General features: G+C 42.1%; 1 protein-coding gene across 2 annotated transcripts in view; it reads left to right on the forward strand.

Annotated features, from left to right (window-relative positions):
- Positions 1-9,025: 9,025 nt before the first annotated feature.
- The window catches only part of Rheb (Ras homolog, mTORC1 binding), a 45,341-nt gene continuing 29,635 nt past the window's right edge, over positions 9,026-24,731 (forward strand). Inside the window, exon 1 of one of the 2 annotated variants that reach the window (XM_076831712.2) lies at positions 9,026-9,453. In XM_076831712.2, the coding sequence (XP_076687827.1) occupies positions 9,402-9,453 (52 nt within the window). In that variant the 5' untranslated portion in view covers positions 9,026-9,401. The remainder of the gene's footprint in view (positions 9,454-24,731) is intronic. The other variant, XM_076831699.2, reaches the window with a different exon arrangement.

The raw sequence follows: 24,731 nt of genomic DNA on the forward strand, positions 1-24,731 counted from the left end.
ACGAATCTCCACGTAAAATTGAACAGAACTGCACAAACAAAACACAAAAGAGTGCAGGTGAAACTGCCGCCATCTGCATACAATCTGGAGCTCTAGCTTGGTTTTAACATTACCTATGTTTACGGAATATGTTACCATTGGGAGAAAGGTACACAGAACCTTTCTGTTCTATTATTTGAACTCTCTTAATCTATAATCTTCAAAACAAAAGTTAAATAATTTAAATATAAAAGATACTTTGAATAAGTAAAGGCTGAGAGAATTTGTTTCCAGGGGAGTGCAAGATATGCTAAAGGAAATTCTTCAGGTAGAAGGGAATGGGGTAAAGCATTAGTGCCCTTCTCCTTAAGGGGGCTGAGCATGCTGGCTTCCTGTCAATGAGGTCAGTATGGAAAAGAAGAGGAAAAGCTTTTTGTACTTCATGGCAGAAAACTCAACGCATTACCCCAATGATCAAGGTATCATGTTGATAGTAAGTCCCCTTGAGATAGTGTGATAAAAATGGTCCCTTGCCTCTGTGATCTTCCTCCCCAAACTCCATATATCACATATGGATTCTGGTGAGGATGCCATGGTCAACCATCTGTATATCCCAGTCTAAACCTGACAAAAACAGACAAATGTCAATCGAGGAACATTCTACAAAACACCTACCAAATACTCAAAAACACAGAAACTGTCACAGTCAAAAGGAATTAAAGCAGGGCTGGGGTTGTGGCTCAGTGGTAGAGCACTTGCCTAGCATGGACGAGGCACTGGGTTCAATCCTCAGCACCACATAAATGTAAAATAAAGGTATTGTGTTCACCTAAAACTAAAAAATAAATATTAAAAAAGGAGTTAAAGGAGACAAAAGCAAAATATAACATTCTGAATACTAACTAGTGAGGGTAACCCTGCCAATGCCTCCCTGCTGTGAAAACTCAGCACCAGTCATGACATGCCACAATCACACAGTGATTTTGCTATATATATATATATTATATATAGGTTACAGTGAGGGTACCACAGTCAATCCACATATCACATAAGGACTATGGTGAGGGTGCCACAGTTAATCTGTGTATCACATATGGATTATGGTGAGGGCATATTATGGTTTAGATGTGAGGTGTTCCCCAAAAGCTCATGTGTGAGACAATGCAAGAAGACTTAGAGGTGGAATTATTGGGTTATGAGAGCCTTAGCCCAATCTGTGAATTAATCTCTTAATGGGAGTTATCTGGGTGGTAACTGAAAGTCAGGTCGGGTGTGAGTCAAGGATGTGGGCATTGGGGGGGCTGCCTTTGGGGGATGTATTTTGTGCCTGGAAAGTGGAGTCTGTCTCTCTCTCTCTGCTTCCTGATTACGTCCTGAGCCACTTTTCTCCACCACACTCTTTCACCATGATGGGTTGCCTCGCCTGCCTCACCTCAAGCCCCAAAGAATGGAGCTGGCTATCTATCGACTAAGACCTCTGAAATTGTGAGGCCCCCAAATAAATTTTTCCTCCTCTAAAATTGTTCTTGTCAGTCTAAAAGGTTGACTAAACCAGGGCACCATTGTCAATCAATCTGTGTATCACAAACAGATTATGGTGAGCACACCATGGTCAATCGTGTATCACATACGGATCATGTTGAGGGTGCCAGGGTCAATCCATACATCACATATGGATTATGATGATGATGCCAGTCAGTCAATCCATGTATCACATGTGGATTATGGTGAGGACTCCATGCTCAATCCATTTATCACACATGGATTGTGGTGAGGGTACCAATCAATCCCTATACCACATATGCATTAAGGTGAGGGTGCCATGGTCTGGTCATCTAATACATATTAGCAAAGCTCAATTATTTTATTTTTTATAAAAATGTTCAGAAAATTAGTTTTTTCTTTGTGCACACCAACCAAAGAAACTCCCTGCAGCAATCCAACACTGAGACAACACTTCACATAAGCTGAACCAACGGTGAATATGAGCCTCAAATGTTAATTATAGCTTCCAGTGGCTTTATGAACACTGTGACTAAAACTCCACATCTAATGCCGCAGTCTGGCTGGGCATTTGGTGGCCCATACGGGGATTAGTCGCCACTCCTAGGCCTCAAAGCGTTTGAGTGGCTTGTTGTAATGGCCAATGTTTTGGCCATTCTTGATGAGATATGATGCTAAGGTCAGCACCTGTATACAGTAGCCCATTAAACTCATGTCCTTGAATATTTAGTTTTAGCATTGGGCGAGAATCTAAATTTAAAGACAGCATAGACCAATCTACACCTGTGGAGTCTAATCCCCTGGAACCTCTTTCTACACTACGACTAGAGAATTTATTATGTAGACTGGGTATTATTAACAACTGTGCTATTCTATCTCCAGGTGAAATTACTGATAGACCTCTTGGAGAACTAGCTATAATTTTTATTTCACCTACATAATCGGGATCAATTACCCCAGGACTTATCATAAGTCCTTTTAATGTAGATGAACTACGTCCCAATAATAAGCCTACTGTCCCTTGGGGAAGAGGTCCTTTTACTCCTGTGGGAATGATTTGAACTCCCATCTCTGGCATTAGTACTGCTCTGGCAGAGGCGCAGATGTCCAACCCTGTGCTCCCTCGGGTTTGCCTGATGAGGGATTTAATGGACAATGTGTCCTGGGCACTACCCTGATGGTGTTGCTGGGTTCCTCCACTGCCCCGTATATTTGTGGTTGTGGGCCCCGGAGCATTGGGCCCCCCCAGTCCGTTTTTTGGCAATGGAGCCTGTGCCTTTCTCCACGATATCGTGGGTAAATACCTGGTCCTTGTCTGTTTTTTGATAAGGGAGTACCCTCTATGGCGGTTTGAGAACGGCATTCATTAGCCCAATGTCTCCCTCTACGGCATCATGGGCAAATACCCGGTATTCTATTTCTTTGATACCTAGTTTTGTTAAACCCTCCTCCTATGGGGCAACTCCTTTTAAAATGTCCTGTTTGTTCACAACTATAGCATGTTTTTGGCCTGGCATCTAAAGCCTGTTGTACTGCAGCTGCCAAGACTTGCCCTTGTTCATTAATGTCTCTACATAATTTAATATATGTGTTTAAATCTTCATGTCTCCATGGTCTAATGACCTCTCTGCAGTAACGATTTGCTTGGTCATAAGCCAGTTGTTTTATTAATGGCATTGCCTGTTCTGTATCCCCAAAAATTCTGGCAGCCGTTTGAATAAGCCTATCTACAAAGTTAGCGTAAGGTTCATTAGCTCTCTGTATTACCTTAGATAGCTGACCTTGTAAATCTCCATGTCCTTGTAAAGTCTTCCATGCCCTAACTGCGTCTGCAGCAAGTTGTGCATATATAGCAGGATCATATTCAATTTGTTGCCGTTGACCCTCATAAGGTCTTTTTCCTAACAACATATCTAGATTTCTTTGAGGGTAACCGGCTGCTGCATTTCACCTAGCTGTCTCCATGCAAAATTCCTCATTGGCAACCTTCCATAACAAATATTGTCCTCCATTTAGCACAGATTTACACATGCTAGCCCAATCTGCTGGCGTCATGTCCAAGTTAGTAATGGACTCGACCATGCTTACCGTGAAGGGATCTTGGGGACCATAAGTTGTTACAGCCTCCTTTAACTGCTTCACTGTTTTAAAATCTAAAGCACGGTGAATTCACTGCCCTCCTACCTGTTCAAGTACAGGGCATGCTAATCTTTGAGGTCCTGCCTCAGGATCCCATTTATCAACTATGGGGTTTGAGGGCCACTCAGCTGTCTCCATCGGTGGGGCTGTTGGTTGAATTATGCCCTCTGGTGATAAAACGGAGTTAGTAACAGCCTCTTATTGTGGCCTTTTTCCTAATAACCCCTTTTCCTTTAATTTTCTTCCTCTGTCTGACTAGCTCAAGAGACCTTCTCTTTTGCTTGATCTAAAATGTCTTTCTCCATGGTCTGAACCTCTAACAATTTACTTAACACCTTTTTGGTTTGTTTTTTACTAATTTCTAATCTACTATAAAGATAACGCAACCCAATAAGATAACACAAAACAAAACCGAAACTGAATGAAACAAAGACGGAATAAAAAAATCGTTGTATCAATTTTCTCTTCCTCGGGGCTGACAATCTTCAAACCTTTAGCCAACCATTTTTCCCAGTTTGCCTGAGAAATTTCAAGGGATAGGCAGCTTGAAACAAAAACAAAATAAATCAAAACAAGAACACACTGTTTTTTGAAATGGTCACCCATTCTTTTGCTCTTCCTCAGAGGCGAACAATTTCACTTACCTTCTCTTCAGATGTTCCACGTACAGGCCACCAAATGCCGCAGTCTGGCTGGGCACCAGGCAGGGCCAGTCCATGTACTTAGGGGTTCAGGGCAGGGACACTTTCCTTCCATCATGTCACAGAGCATCTCTTCTGTGCTCATCTCTATCCAGTCCTTGATGACCGAGAACCCCTACCACAATGAACCTGGCTTTGAACAGGAGAGACATCCAGGAGATAGCAAAAACTACAATGAATGTATCCGACACGAGACCATCAGAGTTGCAGTCTGTGACATGATGGAAGGAAAGTGTCCCTGCCCTGAACCCCTAAGTACATGGACTGGCCCTGTCTGGTGCCCAGCCAGACTGCGGCAATCTAAGGCACATTTGAAGAACATACATAATCCAAGCTGGACTGACACAAGCTGTCACCTGTTTTATTGCAAAGAATCAGCCTCCTATCCCTTCCTGAGCATCCCCCTAGTACCTTCTTACATGTCCTTAGGAATAAGTGCCACAAGTTCTGCAATAGCCACCAGTGGACAATCTCAAAAAAAAAAAAAAAAAAAAGAAAAAAAAAAAGATTTGCTTTGGGGGCACTGCAACTTTCTGCTGGTGAAATTCCTATTACAAACATCTGTCCTAGAGATTATGGGGAGGAGGTCAACAAAAACCACAACCCAGGAGAAACCAGATTTGAACTTTTAATAAAACTTTATTGACCAGCCGAGGATAGTTTGTGTATCAGTTTTCTGTGGTGATTGTAACAAAGTACTGCAAACTGGGTAGCTTAAATTAACAGATTTTTTTTCTCACAGTTATGGACACTGGAAGACTACAATCAAGGTGTTGGCAGAGTCAAACTCCTTCTGAAGGCTCAGGACAAGATACATTTTTGACTCTTTTTTAAAAAAATTTTTTTGGTTGTAGATGGACACAATATCTTTATATTTATGCAGTGCTAAGGATCAAACCCACTGCATCACATGTGCAAGGCAAGCCCTCTACTACTGAGCCACAGCCCCATCCCCACATTTTTGACTCTTGCAGCTTCAGGTAGCCCCAAAAGTTCCTGGCTGCTTGTGGCAGCATTACTCCAATATCTGTCACCTTGACCATCTTCCTTCTGTCTCTTGTCTTCTTGTAAGGTCACCAGTTATATTGCTTTAGGGCCCACTCTGCCCCAATATGACCTCACCTTAACTAATTACACCTGCAGCACCCCTATTTCCAAATAAGATCATTTTCTCATAGGGGTGGGACTTCAACATATCCTTTTCGGAGGGGCACAGTTCAACCCATAACAGCTGAGACAATTTAAAACAACTGCATAGCCCTAGACCTTTCCTCAGACTTTCTTGCTAAGGAGCTTTCTCACACATGGCTGCCTCCGAGGATTGGGGATGGCTCACTCCATTTTCCATCTCTTGGAGGACCCCTTGCAATTCCATTCTTCAGAGGGTAGATCAGGCTGAGCCCTGCCTTGGAGAGGTCAGGATTTTCTTTTATCCTGGTGAAGGTCAGAGGAGTAGCCTTCCCCCAGATGACTCTCATCCTAAAATGCTGAGAACAGGACCACCAATTCCCTGCAGAGGAAGCACCTCCCACCCACAGGTAAGAGCTGTCCCTTTGACTCCAACAACTTGTTCCCATATTAGAATGACAATGTTCCCTCAAATCTGCAGTTTGAATTTGAACACCTTATGTGAGAATAATAGATTGATCTGATTTGTCTTATGCCAAGATGATTCTAGAAGTTCTTCTCGAGTCTTCCCTCATCAAATATTCAAACAGCAGCAAACTTCCTTAATGTGTATTTTAATTAGGGTCACCCTTTCCCATGCAAAATAATTTCACAAATGTGCATTTGGTAAAAACTAACACAGCAGTGATTTATTATCTTATGATAGGAAAATCCAATGGTAGGAAAAAATGTTTTGTATGTTATCTATGGAAATTAAATATATATTTTTATGTGTTCCATAAATATGTACACATATATGTGTGTGTATGGTCACATAAGGGTAATAAAAATACCACAACAGCAGACAGGTTAAATTTCAAATAACTTCCACAGACACCAATATCAGAGGTGTAGGCCAGGAGAGACTACCCGGCCAACCACATGTTTAACATGAGCTTCTCACTCAAGGGATGATGGTAATTAATTGAAGCAATTATGTCCTCTCTCTGGGAATTTAAATAGGAGAGCTCAAGTTCTTAGCTCATACAAAAAAGGAACAAAGTGGAAGAACACACGAAGAGAAGACATCAAGCTGAGACCACAGGACAGCAGGAACCTGCAGAGAAGTTCACTGGGGACAGACCTTCCTGCTAGTTAAGGCTATATTTCAATTAGTAGAGGTGCTTTAGATATAAAAACAGTCCCTTTCAACCAATCAAGTTCCTGTGTGGCTGTAGTCAGGTCTCTTGGATCATTGATTCCTATTATTTTTGGTAATCTGAGTTATTTCTTTTTTTTAAATATTTTTTTAGTTGTAGTTGGACACAATACCTTTATTTTCATTTTTTATTTATTGTTTTTAATGTGGTGCTGAGGATGGAACCCAGAATTCACAAGTGCTAGGCAAGTGTTCTACTGCTAAGCCACAGCCTCAGCGCCCCCGAATCATTTCTTATACCAAATTCTCTCCACTCTGGAATAAAGGTATCTTCTAAATTCTTGGGTCTGACATAAAAGGGTTTTACAATAACTGGAAAACTTCTTGAGTGAATTTGTCCTTTACAATTGTGCTTTTCAATCTAGAAAAGTATTAATATTTCCAGGCTTGGACAGTGCTTTCAAACTTTTTGAGGCAATTCAAAGTAAAATATGTATTTTATAATTTATAATGGATCCCAGTACCATATTTTTACATAGATATGCCATGTATATATCTATAAAAAAGTACATATACGTAATATATACTAACCCTTACAATACATAGAGTGTCCTTTTCTTTCTTTTTTTTAAGGTAACACCAATTAAACTGATTTTACAATCCACTAAGGAATGTGATGCCATAAGTTCGAAAATAATTTGGGAAGTCATGGTGGCACATGTCTCCAGAGGCTAAGGCAAGAGGATCACGAGTTCAAATCCAGCCCCAGCAACATGGAGGCACTAAGCAACTCAGTGAGACCTTGTCTCTAAAGAAATACAAAAAAAAAAAAAAAAAAAAAAAAAAGGGCTGGGGATGTGGCTCAGTGGTCGAGTGACCCTGAGTTCAATCATCAGTACCAAAACAAAACAAAAACATAGTTTGGAAGGGACATCTAAATCCATTGGATAAACATGCTACGTTTTTCTGGAGAGTCCATCTTAAGACCTGATGCTTTAAAATATTTGAATGGTACTGGAGATGTAGCTCCGTGGTACAGTGCAAGGCCCTGGGTTCGATTCCCAGCACACACCCCCACACCCCATAATGAAAACATGTACACAAATTAAACAGCAGAATGCTAAATTTCATTAAAAGGTATAACTTCAAAGATATTTGTCGCTTCCCCCTGGTTGCCTAGGACCTCAATCTGTGGACCCCTGAGGAGGCAAATGTCCACAGCTGCTCTCCCAGGAGGACCTGGGTAGGGCGGTGGAGGGAGTCTTCCTCGGACTGTTTGGGTCCCACAGAGCAGTGGGCTCTAAATCTTCAGACCCACCAATTCTAGGCCTGTCACCCATCTCCCTCGACCACTGGGAAAGGGCAAGGGGCCGTGACCAGTAGTGGGGGCGGGGGACGACACGAACACGCTGCCAAAAGGGCCGAGGACGAGGGTAGTCGTGGGCGCGGTAGGTTGCCCGTTTAGCAACCACCAAGGTCAAGAAAGTCCACCGTGAAGGACAAGTAGACGTCCTGTCCCTCAAGGGCATCCGCGTGCCTCGGGCCTGGCTTCCCCGACCCAGGGCCGGGTGGGCTTCCCTTCCCGCGCCCCCGCCCCCCTCACCACTTCCCCGGGGCAGGGTCCGTCGGCGCCTGCGGTCGCCAACACGCCCCGCACCCGCGCCGCCCCGGGCGACGGCCGTGGCGTGTGCCCGCTCCATTAGGAGCAGAGTGGCTAGAGACACAAGACGCCCTGCCACAGGGTTCCCACGCGGGCGCCGTTTGGCGAGAGGTGCGTCGCGCCGCGCGGGCCTCAGGAGTTCCCTGGGCGGCTCGCGCCGATTTAATGAAATTCCTGACATTTTCAATGATCGCAGGCTCCATTCTTCCCACAGTCCTTCAGCCACGGATGACGGTTAGTCACCACCTACATCAAGCCCAGACTAACGAACGCTAATACAGCAAGACGGTAATCAGAGAAAAGAGTAAAATACAGAAAAAATCAGGGCGGCGCCAGCCAACCCACAGCCAGCCCGCAATCGCCACGCACCCCACGCCTATTAAGGGATCAGCGGGCGGGAGTCCGCCAATCGCTTAGCATTTCGCCAATTACCACACATTTCCCGCCGCTTGCCCCGCCCCCGATCCCCACTTCAGCCAATCATCGGAAAGATACCTTCTCTTTCCCCCTCCCTCAGCCGCCCGTCCCCACCCAGTGGTAGTTCGAAGCCGTCAAACCGCGCAAAAGCCCAGCAGTGCTTTCGCAGCCTGAGTGTATTTTTAACTCCGAGGCCAGCAGCCCCGCCCCCTACTCCGCCTTCTGGCCGCCCCCAATGGGAAACGGAGTTTCCGTCGCGTCATCGCGCGGGCAGACAGAAGCTGTCCAATCACCACTCGGGGAGAACTGGCGTAATTAAAAAGCGGCGGAAGAAGGTGGGAGGGTCGTGACGCAGCGACTTTTAGTCGTGACTTTTCCGGGGCATCTCTGCGTTCCCTTTTTTTCCCTTTAAAGTAAAACGTCGCTCCGACGCACCCCCCGAGCGTTTCGGCGGGCGGAGGCAACGGCCGCGGCGGCGGGAGGGGCGCGGCGTTGACGCGGGCCGGGAGCGGACCGCCGCGCGGGGTCACGTGGGCGTGTTGTGGGGGGAGGGGCACCGTCGCGCGGTCGGTTCCGGGCGGTTGGGCGCGAGCGAGAGAGCAGGAGGCAGCCGCGCCCGCCGCCGCCCCAGCTCTGTATGCCGCTCTCCTCTGGCGCTGCCGCCGCCGATCGCAGCAGCAGGAGCCGCCATCGTCGAGGTTGATGTGGTTGGGCCGGGGCTGAGGAGGCCGCCAAGATGCCGCAGTCCAAGTCCCGGAAGATCGCGATCCTGGGCTACCGGTCTGTGGGTGAGTGGTGGGCGCCTCGCGGCCTCCTTGCGCCGCCGGGCCGGGGCCACGGTCAGAGCCAGGGTCGGCGCTGGCGCCACGGCCTTGCCTGGGCGCCGGGATCCGGCCCGGCCTGCGAAGTTTGGGGCCGGCGCGGCCATGTGGCGGGCGGGCGGGCGCCGCGCGTTTCGTAACCACCATTTTGAGCGGAGGTGGCGGCAACCCGGGCGGCGGCCGCCGGGGCGAGGGCTGCGGGGGCGGCGGCGGAGGCGCGGGACGCCTCGGAGCCGCCGCTGCCCTCCCGGAGCGCCGCCGTACCTGTCCCCGCCTGGCCGCTCGCTCTGGCGGCCGTGCAGCCTTCCCTCGCCCCTCCCCGGCCGCGAGTCGGTGGGGTCTTAACAAAGGAGACGGCACCGGGGTGCCTCCGTCCGCGGCCGGTTCGGCCTTTCCCGGGAACCCGGGTGTCCGGCGGGCCGGGCGCCCAGGGCCGGCTCCCCACGCGGGACCCGTGCGGAGCCCCCTGGGTGACTGCCCAGGCGGGAGGGCGAGGAAAGGCGCCCGGATCCCGCGCTGCCCTATTTTTCTTACGGAAGAAATAAGGTCAGATGCTTGTCAGGCTGCTCGGTAATTCACAGGTCTTTGTCCTCTTCGGTTCCGGAGCGTTTGACAGATGTCGGAAAGTGGTCCCGGCCTGTGGCCTTTTGCCGCGCAGAGCGGGGCCGGGCGGTGGGCCGGGCGAGCTCCCGGTGTCAGCTCTGAGTGCGCGGAGTGGAGGCCCGACGGTGCTCCCGGAGAGCAGCGGGTTCGACCGGCAGCAGCCGGGGAAGTTAGGCTCGTCTTTCGGTGCCGATCCTAGGAGGTGACTCGGCTGTGCACCTGACCACAGGGGCAGAGGTGGCGAAGGCGAGGGGCTGAGTCCCGAGCGATTGCGGAACGAGGTGCCAATAACTGCCACAGGGACGTCTGTAACTGCCTGTGCCCGCTGGACAGACTCCCCGCTCGCTTCGCTTCCTCACCCCCACTTTCCACCGCGGGTGCCAGGGTCTGTGCTCTTTGACCGAGATCAGCTACAGCGTGCTTACTCATCCTTTTACCGTCGCCCTAAAGTGCTGGGGGAAGTGTGGCGGGGGATCGAAGGCTGAGCGCGCCAGGAGTCCTAGGGGCAGTCCTTGTGTTGTGCGGTGCCAGATCGCAGGTGTGTAATGGGGAAGCCGAACAGCTGTAGCCTTAACCGTGCATCGAATTGAGGCTTTTAAAGTTACTGACAGGCTACTTCCCCAGGTCCCGTGTGGAACCCTGGATCCAGCCCTCTTGGCAGCCTGAGTCACCATGTTGTTGCTCTTCTGTTCTCTGAATTTCTTCCCCTGCTTTTTGTAGAGTGGGATCATGACATGGGCTGACTTTTGAGAGAACTTGCCCTCATCAGATAGTAGCAACTAGTGGAAGATAAGTAGCTCCTGTATGTCCTAGAGATCCTGACTTTTTAAATTTTTTGAAGTGTGGTAGTGCATTCCTGTAATCCCAGTGACTCAGGAAGCTGATGCAGAGGTCCAAGAGAGCCGACTTAGCTAGACCTTTCCTCAACATAAAAAGGCTGGGGATGTGGATCCAGGGTACAGGGCTTGCCTAGCATGCAGATGGCCCTGGGTTCATATCCCAAACTGGAGGAGGGCCTTGGGGGGGATATGATTGATGATTCCAGTCTTTAGTGAGCAAAGTCTTAAGTGTTTTGTCACTCTTTTGCTAAAGAATTTCCTAATGTCCAATAGAAATTCATTGTTGTATCTTCCTTTTAGTCAACATCCTCCTAAAAACCAGGTGTGACCTGCTACCCGTAAGGCTTTTCTTCATAAATATTTAAACTGCTCTTTGTTAAATGCTGTGCTAACTTAACCTGCAGTGGCATACTCAGTAACTTTTCGGCCCTTTTTTCTCTGTCCTTGATATGTCACATTGTACAACCTACTTAGTTTTCACCATATTTATTTTTAAATGTAGTGATTAAAAGATATTTTGGAGGATTAAGTTATTTCTAGTCTTGCATTTTAGTATATGTGTTTCTAGGTTGTGATGCTAAGCTGTTGTGTTGACTGTCAAGAAAGCACAGTAATAGGCTCATCTAGAAATCACAGCTTCCTTAGAATGTTCTCTTGATTTAATTTTCTTGATTTGAATAGTTATCATTGTAACTTGGTCATACCACAAACTATTTTAAAAGTCCTTCTTAAGTTAAAACTGAAATGCCATGATTTTTTACTGCTTGACTTTTAAGTTTTGTGTGTATTTTTGACAACATTGATAATACAGTCAGTACAGAAAATATAATTTTTGGGTAACTTTTTTTCTATCGAAGTAATTTTCCTGTTATTTACAATGCTAAAACATTTAAGGACACGTTGCCTATAATTCAGTCTGGCTTTCAGGGAAGTGCTTTAGGGTGTTTTGGTGGTGACCACATGTGCCAGCTCCTTCATAGTCCATTGTTTCTAATACAGCTGAGCAGTCTCATAATCTGAGGTAACTAAATTAAGTTAAAATTGTGTCATCGGGCAAACTATTTTCAATCTGGTACATCTTGTATTGGAATCTTACACAGAGAGCTTTGGTAATCTAGTTTACCATTAGACCCTAATTAAAAGCTTATTTGTCATGTATAAGCCTCTTATGTGGTTAATCAGGAGGATGGGATCACAGGAATGTGAAAGATTATAAGAAAGTGAAACAACTGTGTGGTTTGACAAAAGGCAATTCATCAAAACTGCTCACATTATCACTGTGTGGGAATGTTTCAGGTAGAATTTGCATATTTCATAGAGGAAGATGTCATTAGATATTTTGTTTGTAGTAGAACCCAGATTGTTTTTGGACTATTTTTAATTATCTTGTCCTTTTCTGACATAGTCTATGGAAAAAACTGAAAGGTAACATTTTTCATGTATAAAATCTACCATTGTGTGAAATGATGTAACATTCAGATGTGTGCTTGTGGGTTGGGGTGGTCCTGTAGTGGCCAATTCTTATTGAGGTTTGTAATTACTTTTTTTTTTAGTCTCATTTGTTATTCTGTACAAGGAATAATCAGAGCTCACATTTGTGGTTATGACTTTTCCAGTGCCGAATGTTATTTTAATGTCAATGTTTTTGCATCTTTCCATATATAATCTTTATCACCCCACTGGTTAGCAGTCACTCCCCCCTGTTTTCCTCCCCTCAACTCCTGGCAACCACTGATACACTTTGTTTCTATAGGTTTGCTTATTCTGAACATTTCATGGAAATGTAATCATATATGTGGCCTTTTGTGACTTGTGTCTTTCACATTTGTTGTATTTTCTAGTTTCATCCATTTTCTAGTATGTGACTGTATTTCATTCCCTTGTGGAAAATCAAGTGACCCATAAACTTAAGGGCTTATTTAAGGAATCTCCCATTCCATCCATTGATCTCTTATGTTTGGCCTTATATCAGAACCACACAAGTACTTAGTACCATAGTCAGTTTGAAATAGGGACATGGAAATCTCCCCTCGCCACCCCCCCCCCCAGGTTTTGGCTATTCTGAGCCCCATTCATTTCCACGTGAATTTTAAGACCAACTTGTCATATCTGCCAGAAAAGCAACTGGGATTTTGATAAGGTGTTACATGGTTTTGAAAGACTCTTTTAAAGACTGGCTTTAAAAAACTGTGAATTCTCGTATCTACTTCTCAATCTATTGCATTACAATGTTATTTTAATGATTTATAAGATGAAAATCCAGCCTTGCACATCATGTGTAGTTGGAAAAGGTACAAGCATTAGGTTTTTCAGATAACTATAGATATTCTTTGATATTCACCAAAACTCCATACATGAGAGTCTATTGAAGGTTAGTTGTTGTGTACAGTCTGAAATCATATGGATAAATTTGTCATGCTCTGTTATATTAAACTCCATTGCACAGCTTTACACTTTGAATGAATCTTCTATCCTTGTTTGACTTTGTAACATCATACTTTAGTTGGCACTTGTTCACTATTATATAGATCTTTATCCCCTGTTGGTTAATTTTATTTTTTAAATTTTTTCTCCTTTTTTAAATAGTTTTTTTTTTTTTAGTTATAGATGGACACAATATCTTTATTTATTTATGTCATGCTGATGATCAAACCCAGTGTATCACACATGGTAGGCAAGTGCTCTACCGCTGAACTCCAGCCCCAGTTGGTTAATTTTTGTATACAGATATTTTAAAATTACATTTGCTAGTATTGCCACCAATCTCAAAAAGTATTGGGATATTGTTAAAAACTTTCAAAAATTCTTATTATCCCCTTGAGATTTGAATTTTCCTTCAATTTACAACTTCATTTAATTCTCAGAAAAATATCTGCTAATTTGATATATAGTTTGTTGTCGTTCTTGGAAGTAAAAAAAAAAATAAGTATGCCTTGATAAAAGTGGCTAGTGCAGACCACTTCTCAAGCAATTGCCCAAGTGCTTTTTGTTGGTCATAACTCTTATACTTCAGTGTGTAGCAGAGGTACTTTATTTGTACATCCCGTTTTGTCAAGCAGAATATTAAAAAGACACGCACCTAAGGATCAAGATTCAATTAACTTAAATTATTTTTACTGCATTCTAAAGGGCATTTTTAAGTGAAAATGGACTTTCCCCCCCTTCTCTATGTAGTAGTGAAGAATAAAATGATTTACCATTTAGTTGTAGCCACTGTCTTAGTTCATGCTAAGGGGTACCACCACTCTAGCAGTTTTACCACCATTGCATTTGCACTGCTAGTACAATTGTGAACAAAAAAATATATATATAAAAAGCAGATAGATATCTCAGTTTGGACCTCTGGGCGTTCACAGACCACCCTTTTGAGAATTGTGTTATTCCGAGATCTTACTATTATTGTTGTACTAAGTTAATTGATTGCAGCTGCATCCTAAGTGCTGTTGAATGGGATGTGGATAACTCTATCTTGGAGGAGTCTGCTGAGATTGGCTCTTGTAAGAGCCCAGGCTGGTGAGGCAGGAAAGAATTTGGCATGATTGAGAGTGAAAGGAAGTACGGGGGTGGCGAGAACATAATGAGGTGGGAGTAGGAAATGAAATTGGAAAGGTAGTCAGGAGATGCATTACGCAGGGCTTTGCTGGGACTTTGGGAAACTGTTTATTGGGTAGTAAGCAATGAGTTACAAAAATAGTTGGGAAAATTAGGATATCTGTGTGCCTGTTAACATGGCTTCTGGTTGTGGTTCACTTTTGGTTGAGTTGTCTTCTTTGGAACCAGTAATAGTGAGGCTTCAAAGATTTAATAAAATTGCCAAGATGTTATCATACCAGGTCCTATAATCTAATAGTGTAAATTTTTTTGTTATGAAATACACACTGGTTTTCTTAGCTTGAGGTCCAAAATAATAAGTGAATAGCTTTAATATTGTCTGTGAGTGAATTGTATTTAATAAGTCAGAACTGAACTTGGACATGATTGTGCAAGTGAAAGCATTATGAAATCTTCAGTGATCACACTTGAAAGAACCGTTATTCTTAGTTCTAGTTTATTTATGAAGTACCAAATTAAATCTGAACAGTTGATCTAGTATTCTCAGAGAATGTCATGTTTTGTTTGTTTTAAAGGCAGAGTCTTGCTGAGTTGCCTAGACTGGCATCTACTTTAGAATTCTCCTGCCTAATCCTGAGATTACAGGCATGTGCCACTGTGCCTTGCCTCACAGAATATCTCAAACTGCTAACTGGCAGTAAATTGCTGGGTAATTTTATCATAAATATCTCAAACATGAAGGTCCTAGAGTACTATTTTAATATTCTTAAATGTATATTGGCTTATAAAGAGTTCCCTGTAGGACATTGTAATTTTAAACATAAATTAGTTTTAGACTGGAAGCTCCAGAAACTTTTGTATTTTGCCCTGCTTTGCCCTGCAGAAAAGTCAGAGGTGATTTAAAGGCGATTGATGGAATTAACTCCTGCATGTGCATACTTCCTTTTTTAACTGTTATGGTTGGGTCTCCTGCCAACATTTCTCTTTTTGTTGTGCTTGTTTACAGAAAGACTCCTCCAGGCTCTTTGAAACAAATTGATACTTTTACAGATATGTAATTCTGCTTTTTTTGTAAGATGAAGAGCTGAATGTTAACCACAGGATGTAATAATAAATTATTTGTGAACATGAGATGCAAATACTGGCCTTTACAGTTAATAGGTTTTTTTTTCATTATTTAGAAAATATTTTATTATTTTCTGTAATCAAACCCATGTCGATAAGACCTTACCTTTCTGTTTGTGTGTTATCCCTGCACATACAGAAAAAATTAAGTTTAACATTTCTAAACCAGTATGACTATTAATTTCTGTACAATGCCAACTCAATACAGTAAGCTGGGATACTTTTTCCAAAGTTGACAGCACAGCTGGAGTATAACAAATTCAAATTTTATATTTATATTAAAGGACCAATAATAGCGGTGTGTTATACATCAGTAGCAGCAGCAGCGTTTCCAGGTTCTGAACAAAATTGTAGAGATATCCAGCACACTTCACTAAAAGGGGGGGGGGGGAGATAAAAGAAAACAGCAAAGTTTGGATATTGTTGTGATACTTGGCACCATTTTTTTTAGTAGCTTCTTGATTGTTATCCAAAAAGAAAATATTCTAGAGTAACCTTAAAGACAGTTCTGAAGCCAGGCATTTTGGTGTGTGCCCCAGTGGTTGGGGAGGCTGAGGTAGGAGGATCACAAGTTCAAAGCCAGCCTCATCAACTACAGGAGTCCCTAAACAACTCAGTTAGACCCGGTCTCTAAATAGAATACAAAAAGGGCTGGGGGTGTGGCTCTCTGGTTAAGCGCCTCTGGGTTCAGTCTCCAGTACCCACCCCCCCCCCAATTTTTTTTTTTTTTTTAAACAGCTCTGATAAAGCACAATTAAGAATTCAAAAAGGGCTGGGGTTGTGGTTCAGTGGCAGAGAACTTGCCTAGCATGTGTGAGGCACCTGGTTAGATCCTTAGCACCACATATAAGTAAAAAAATATAAATAAAAGTATATCAACAACTAAAAAATATTTTTTAAAAAAGTAAGATCACTTCTAAAGCAGGTACAAGAGGTTTTTACAATATAAAAACTGTGCAGAGATTTTTGGACCAGAGCATCCTTACATTTGCTTCTGGAGAAAGACAGCCCACAAAATTCAAGATGCAACCGTAAATTCTTGTGTTTACATTTCACACACAAAAAAGTTTCAGTGTGCATCCAAGTTGAGAGACCTGGCCTAATATTTCAGGGATTTTAGCAGGTTGTGTTTTCATTGTGAATCAGTTCAGCCATACTGAACCACATGTAGAACATTCTTCTCTGTGCTGGGTGTCACTTGCCAACCTAGAGTGAAGGCTCTTCCCTTGGATCTGCTGAGCACTCCTTGAAATTATTTTCTGAAGAAGAATTCAGGGCTTTTATCAACTATTCAAAACTATTTCAGTTCCCCCAAAAGATTGAATCACCAGAACTATTGGTTGAAGAATGTGTGTGTGAAGAAAATGTTAAATGTCATTCAAATATGTGTGTGTTAAATGCTTGCATAAATTATAAGTCTGTACCATGTACCAAGTACACAGTAAGGACTTAGTCTCTAAGACTAGGTCAGTGATGATCCTTGCCTCATGGAGCTTCTTCAGTCTAGTGAGGGGGGGCCCACAGGAAACAGTGATTATGATGATACTAACAATAATTTTTTTAAGCCATTGATTAATATGGAGCACTACCTAAAGTGCCATCCATGTACTAATTAATAGCGCTTAAACTTCGAGGTAGGTGCAGTTACTGTGATTATTTTGCAGAAAAGGAAATGGGGGTACGAAAAAGTTAAGTGACTTGCCCAGGCTGAAAAGTTATACTAAGTGGCAAAACCACTATCTGAAACCAGCAGTGACTCTAGAACTGGAACTTTTTTTTTTTTTTTTTAGTGCAGTTGGGTTTGGACTGAGGGGTGCTTTACCACTGAGCTATAGTACTAACTCCTCCTTTTATATATAAAATTATAGGATCTCCCTAAATTGCTGAGGGTGGCCTCAGAGCTTGTAATCCTCCTGCCTCAGCCTCCTGTGTCATTAAAATTACGGGCTTGGACCACCATGCCTAATTTATTCCAAGCTGGCCTTGAACTTGTGATCCTTATGTCTAAGCTTCCTGAGTAGCTAGGATTACAGGTAATGCTGTGCCTGGCTTAAGAGTTGGCACACTTTAGCTGGTTGCTACAAAAATTATTGATATGCAGTTGGTGTAAGTGCTTGAGAGAGGAATAGCTAACATACCTGTGGATGGGAATGGAGGTGGAGGATTGTCTCCAAATAAAAGGTATTTTTGGCTCCACCAGTGAATTGCAGACAAGGGCAAGGAATGGCAAGAAAGTCTGGACTTAACTGTGTGCCACCTGTCTGAAGAATAACTTTATAGGCTCTATTAAAATTTTTATAAACTTTTTTCTAGAAATAGTGAGAAGTCACTGAAGGATTTTAAGCAACAAATAAAATAATGATCTATACCCGCAATTGGCAGACTTTTTCTGCAAAGTGCCCAAAAGTAAATATTTCAAGCTTTGCTGGACAAGTGGCCTCTGCTGCAATTACTCACCTTTGCCTTTGTAGCATGAAAGCAGTCATTGACAGTGCATTGAGTGACTCTAGCTGTGTGCCAGTAAACTTTATGCATAGATGTAATGTTGGAACTTTCATCTGGTTTTCTTCACATGTTATGAAATACCTTTGATTTTTTAAAAATTTTTTTACCCAACCATTTAAAGATGAAAAAAGGGGCTGGCAGGGTGGGAGGACATAGTTGGCTCATAGACTGTATAAAATAAACACAACAGGCTCAGGGCCAAATTTGGCTCCTGATCTGTAGTTTCTGATCCTGCCTTATATCCTCCAAAAGATGCCTCCTGTGCTGTGGGAAGTGAGAAGAGAGTGGAAATGTGAAGACCAACTAAGATGTTGTAGACTTCTGTGGTTGGGAGGGACACACAGTTGAGATTTCATTAGAATGGGCAAGAAGCCTTTGTGATATGGGAGCTGTTAAGGATAACTTCTGATTTCTAGTGCAAGAGGGAAATGTTGCCATTGGCTAAAATAGAACAGGACCAGATTTAGGGGATGGAACAGATTGACTTAGGCCACTGTCAGATCCCCACACCTACCTTGCTTTTTCTCCAGCAAGGCCTTAGCAATGGCCTGCACAGTTCCTGTGGTTCTAGAAATAAGGCTGCCTCCGGCTATGGTTTGGGGGGTTTGCTGGTCCTGGATCCTCATATCACCCAAGGATATGAGGCGGCATCCTCTCACTGTAGGTTGTTTCCCTGTCACCTCAGAGAGAAATGAGGTTGCAGGACCCAGGTGGGTGGTGGAGTGCACTTGTACAAGTGCACACAAACACACACATACACACAGTCCATTCAGCCAGGCAGGGTATCTGAGGGGCCCTGTCTAGCAGCAGAATGTTTTCGTCATTCCTCTTTCAGCTCCATTTCTAGATCTTTAGTTCTGCATAATTGTATTACACAGATGTGTGAATACATTTATAGTAATAAACTGCTTCCTTAATCTAACCAAGTTTCTGGATGTGCAGTATCCTAAAAAAATTGCACTGTACACAAAATGAGACTACCTTCAATTTTTTAGACCTCTGTGGAAGTCATTCTAGAGCTAAATTTATGACTTTTAGCTAACATTTATAACGTCTGAGTTTATACAAATAGGATGTTCCTGTTTCTTTAAGCCTGTGGCATAGAGCGCCATTTTCCAATAGAAATAGAATGTAAGCCACATGTTACTAGGTTTTCTAGTGCCCACATTGACATAAACAGGTGAAACTAATTTAATATATTTAACTTAGCCCAAGATGTCCAAAATACTGTCATTTCAACATGTAATTGATACTTTTACATATCTTCATATTAAATCCTCAGTTTCTTGCATATTTTACACAGTGACACATCTCAGGACTGGCTACATTTCATGTGCTAACTGTCCAGGTGTGGCTCCAGGCTAGAACTGGATGGCACATGGGTAGTGAGAAGTTAACTGGTGTTGGGAGGGGAGGTCAGTGCAGATTTTTAAGGACTTTTGAAGAAATTATCTGCATAAATTTGAATATTTTGACCATTCATGCTGTCTGGTGAATATACTTTTAAAAAATCTCCTATTTTGTTATTAGCAGTTTGAGAATGCTAAATTTCATGCTCTTTTAATATTTAATATGTTAAAGATTGTGTTTTGAGAATTTCTTTCTGCTTTTCTCTATTTCCTACCCTCAATACCACTTCTAGCCTACCTCCCCAGTTTTGGCCCAAATCTAGGAAAACTCATTCTTTGTCATCATCTATTCCCTTGTCTTACAGCTGGTTTTACCTGTAAGTCATCATATAGTATTAATATTCTATTTAAAACATGTTTAAAATATTAAAACATCTAGTTTTCTGGGCTTGTTAGGTAGCACTCTTTTTTAGATTAATATTCCTGACAATTAATAAAATTCTTCACTTATGTAACTCATTCATGTTAAAATATACATAAACTTGTTTCTTACTTTCCTCAATGGAATATTTTTTGGTAACTTAGTGCTTGGCAGTAGTAGATACACAATACATGTTTGAATGAGTGAGTAATAATTTTATGAGCCACCTTTACTTAGTTATTCTGCCTTGACTTTGTCATAATAATTGCACCTTAATTTTTTCCCCTCATTTTTTTTTTCTACCAGCATCTAAAATTGGGAAATGAGTGTGAGAAAGAGCAAGGTGATGTCAACCCTGCTTTATTCGTAGGAACAAGTGAGATAATTATGTGAAAATGCTTTGCAGACTCTAAAACAGTGCCTTGTGTTAAGTGTTGAAGATGGGGTTGTCTGCACCAGGTTCCCTCATCTGACCATGCGCAAGCCACAGGGGTGGGTGTTAACATTAGAGCCATGATAAACATCCTGTTAAGGTTATAATGCTTGGATAGCTATGCTCCTTTAAGAACACACACTTCCTTAGTGATCTTCATATATACACAATTACCCCTTCCCCTCAGTCTTACCACTGACAGAATTACATTTTTTATCCTAAAGTGGGTACATATAATTGTAAAGCAAGTAATCACCATATGAGGAACACATTGTTAAAAAAGAAATCTTTTTCTAATTCATTGTTTTTCTAGCCCTTACAGCAATAAGTTCTAGTCTGTTTATAACCACAAGTGATTCTGCAGTCTTCCCTGCTGTTTGAAACCCAGTCTGTTTTATTGATTTCCTCCTTATACCTCCTACAGCGAAGGGCCTTGATGTTTCTGCCCTGAGCCTGTAGAACACAGTAGAGAAGACTATGTGTTAGTTCCAGGCTTTCAGCCTAAAGAAGTTAACGGCCTCAGCTTTTATGTTCTTGGGAGCCTCAGGTAACATGCCAGAGGTCCCCCTCCAGCTGCCCAGCCCAAGGAGCCCAGAAGAATGACCCAAGTGAGACTCAGAACCAGTGAGTCTTGGCTATAGAAACACTAGCAAGTGAACAGTGCTATTGTTTCTCTCATTGACTAAGCTGGTTTGAAATGTAGCAGTGGATAGCTGAAATAGTAATTTACTACTTGAGGGAGACCTATGTGTGCTTGTATTTTGAGATTTTAGCTAAAGTAGTTACTATAAATCATCTTTAGTTTCAAATTAATGTTAGATGTAGTTATGAAAACACTTTTTCACTAAGCTTATTTCTGTCTTATGGGGGGTTATTATTAGTAGTAATAATAGTGACACTTATTGAGCACAGAAATACATCCTAGGTATTCTCTGTGTATTTTCATTTACTATGCACATTATTTCTAGAAGGTAGGTCCTATATAACCTCGATTTTACTATGAGGAAACAGTTCAAGAACACTGGAAAGTCAAGATAGTAGTCACCATCCTCACCTGCTTAGTAAAAAAAAAAATGTAAATGCCTTATCTCCACTTTCCCCATGCTTGTTTTTTTTCCCTAAATCAAGTTAATATTGAGTTAGAATGGATACTTATATGTAAATTATAAGTGTAGAGTTGGATGTTAAATTCCCCTGTGTAGCCTCCATCCCAATCAAACAGAACATCTGCATCATCTCAGAAAGTTCCTTTGCACCCTTTTAAGTTAGTCCCTCACACCTCTCTCCCAGGCAGGTGCTGATCTCCTTTCCATCCCAGTGGATTAGTTTTATTTGTTCTGAAATTTCACAAATTGAATAATGTGGTAAGTTTTTTGTTGTACTGTGGGTAGTATTCCATTGTATAGTTGTACCTTCATTTGTTTTTCCATCCACCTGTTGGTTGTTTCCTGTACTTAATTACTGAAGAATAAAGTTGTCACAAGCATTTGTATATGTCTTTGGATGTAGTATTCTTCATATTTTGTAAGAATTGTTTTTTGTTACATATTCTGAGTAAAAGTTCTTTTCAGAAATGTATATTGTAAATATTTTGCTTATGATTTATTTATTTTGTATCATGTGTGGAATCTTTGCCTACCTAAGGATCATAAAGATTTTCTCAAAGGTTTTCCTCTAGAAGTTTTATGGTTTTGAAGTGGGTTTATGATTAATTTCAGATTTTTGTGAAGATTTTCTGAAACTCAAGGTATAATTTACATATAGAAAATTTATTCTCTTTCAGCACGTTTTGACAAAGTTGTGTGACCACAATCTGGATATGGAATAGTTCCAAAAGAAAGTAGTTTGAATAGAACCCCAAAGATGATCTGTGCCTCTTTCTAGTTGTCCCTCTCCACTTTTTGTTTTTCATCCTTGTAATTGTGGATTTTGTTTTATTTACAGTGATAGGAATGGAACTCGGGGACTCACACAGCATAGGCAAGCTCTCTACCCTTGAGCTGCACCCCTACCCCAACCCTGTAATTTTGTCTTTACCAGAATGCGTCATAAATGGTGGTTCACACCTGTAATTGTAGCTCCTTGGGAGGTGGAGGCTGGAGGATCGCAAGTTCAAGGCCAGCCTAAGCAACTGAAAAGTACCTGACTCAGAAAAGGGCTGGGGATATAGCTCATTCTTAAAGTGCTTGCCTAACATTCACAAGGCCCTGAGTTTGATCCTCAGCACCAAGGGAAAAAAAAAAAAAACATGGTTCCATACTTGTTAAGCTGCTTTCTTTTAGATTTCTGGCTCTAGCATTTTCCTATGATGACCACTTAAACCAATTATTAGAAGGCAGCACTGATTGCCTGTGTCTTTTAGAGAAGTAAAAGTTCATGGAGGAATTTTACTTCCGGACTGTCAAGAGTGGGTGTAGAGTCAGAGTGATGTAGGTAAAGTTCCATAAAGTAGAAGTGGCTGAAGGTGCTTATCACTGTGGAATACAAAATTATGAGCTAGAAAATAAGTAAGTTGAATGATTCTCCTAAGGAGATATTATACTTTTTTTCAGTTCTATTTTCATAGAGTTAATATTGTAATCAGGATGGTTTTGACTGCAAATTAAGTCATTCTGGCTAGACAGAATGGATGGATGGTTGATTTTGTGGACATTCAATGCAAAAACAGGTTCTTTCCATCCTTTCTTTTCTGCCTTTCTTGGTGTTGACTTTGAGGTGGTGTGGAATATTAGAATCATCTGGGGGAGGGAGCTTTTAAAAGACCCAGTGCCTGACCCCATACCCTGTATCAGTTGGATCAAAATCAGTGGATGTGAGATCCAGACAGTAGTTTTGGAAATTCTAAGTGATTCCTGGGGCAGCCAAATTTGAGATTCAGTGTTCTAAACTCTCCAGAGCTTTGCCTCTCCAAGTGTGGTCCAGAGACTTTGCTAGAGAAAACCCCACACCTCACTTCAGAGCTATGAATCTGCACTGAACTCTTTGCATTAATGTTGGACAACACTGCTTTAGAATACTGGTTTTCAAAATTGGCTGCAGATGGGAATTACTGCATGGATTTTTAAAGAGTTAAATACTGAAGCATAGGTCCATCTCTAGAAATTCTGATTTGTGGGGGAGGGGGCGTCCTAAAGTATTACCGGGGTCCAGGTTTGGCTACTGTATCCCCATATATACTTAGCATGTTTATTTGTTTGCTGTAAATTAGTAATAGATACAGCAGTTTGATCAGGTTTGGATAGTTTCTCCCTTCACCCCACTGATTGCAGAGTGGTGGTCTGTGTTTTCATCAGAAGGCACATAAAATCTGAGTATTTCTCTCCTTATGGTGTTGATAATTGCTAGTGATCATTATTGCTTAGCTACATTTACTCAATAGTTTAAAAAACCATGGTAACTGCTGAAGCTGTATCCTTTTGGTTACAGGAAATAGATACCCAGATTTTCTCCCATTTATTGCACTTACTTTGAGTGTGTTTCTCCTGATTATCTTTTTTTGTACCTAGGAAGGGGTTTCATCTGTTCACTGTTTTCCAGTACCTGAAATTGTGCCTGCTGGCACATAATAGCTGCTTTAAAAATAATTGAGTTTTATGAATGTCTTAATCTATAGAGCATGGAGCATTCGGGTATCAGAATGGAATGAAATGTTACCAAGCTTGGAATTATCAAAATTAGAGCTGGTAGGAGGTAGAAACGGAAGAAAGACATATTGGGGAGCTGATCTTGTTTTACAAAAGCAGTTCTGCCTTTATCTAAAGAAATGAGAAGGTCAAGTGAATGCTTAACTCATTTAGCTCCAGAGAATTGGAAAGGTGAATAAACCAAATTCCTCTTCTGTGGAAATGTCATAATTTAACTCTATGGAGATAAATGACCAGAAGTCGCAGCTTGCATCTGGCCAATAGTTTTCTAGTTGATTCTTTAAATTCAGTTGTGTTCTTTCAGTTCTTTTTCTGCAGGTTTCATTGATGTCTGAGTTCCTTTGTAAAGGTAGAGAGCTGGTTCTCTTCCTTAATTGCTTCCAGAGTTTGCTATTGTTCAAGACTCCTCAAACTAGAATCTACATACTATTGTCAAGTATTATAGCCAGTTTCCTGTAGGACACACACTATGTACTTGCACCCCCATGGGTATATTTAACTTGGATTGGTGGGATGGAGTTGTAAGTGGCTAAGATGATTTTCTATAGGCTGCACTCATCTTCATGGTCAAGCATGCAGCACCCAGTTGCAACAGCATCTATTGAGATCTTTCTCCAACCATACAGCAAAAGGGAGCACAAATTAGTGCAAACCCTTGGCTTTTTAAATATATATGTGTGTGTGTGTGTGTGTTATATATATATATATATAATTTCAGAGGCAGGGTTATAGCAAGCTACCTGGAATGGAGTTATTCAATAATGAGACTGCTGA

The sequence above is a fragment of the Callospermophilus lateralis genome, chromosome 1 (assembly GCF_048772815.1).
Source record: "Callospermophilus lateralis isolate mCalLat2 chromosome 1, mCalLat2.hap1, whole genome shotgun sequence".
In the NCBI taxonomy this organism is placed as follows: domain Eukaryota; kingdom Metazoa; phylum Chordata; class Mammalia; order Rodentia; family Sciuridae; genus Callospermophilus; species Callospermophilus lateralis.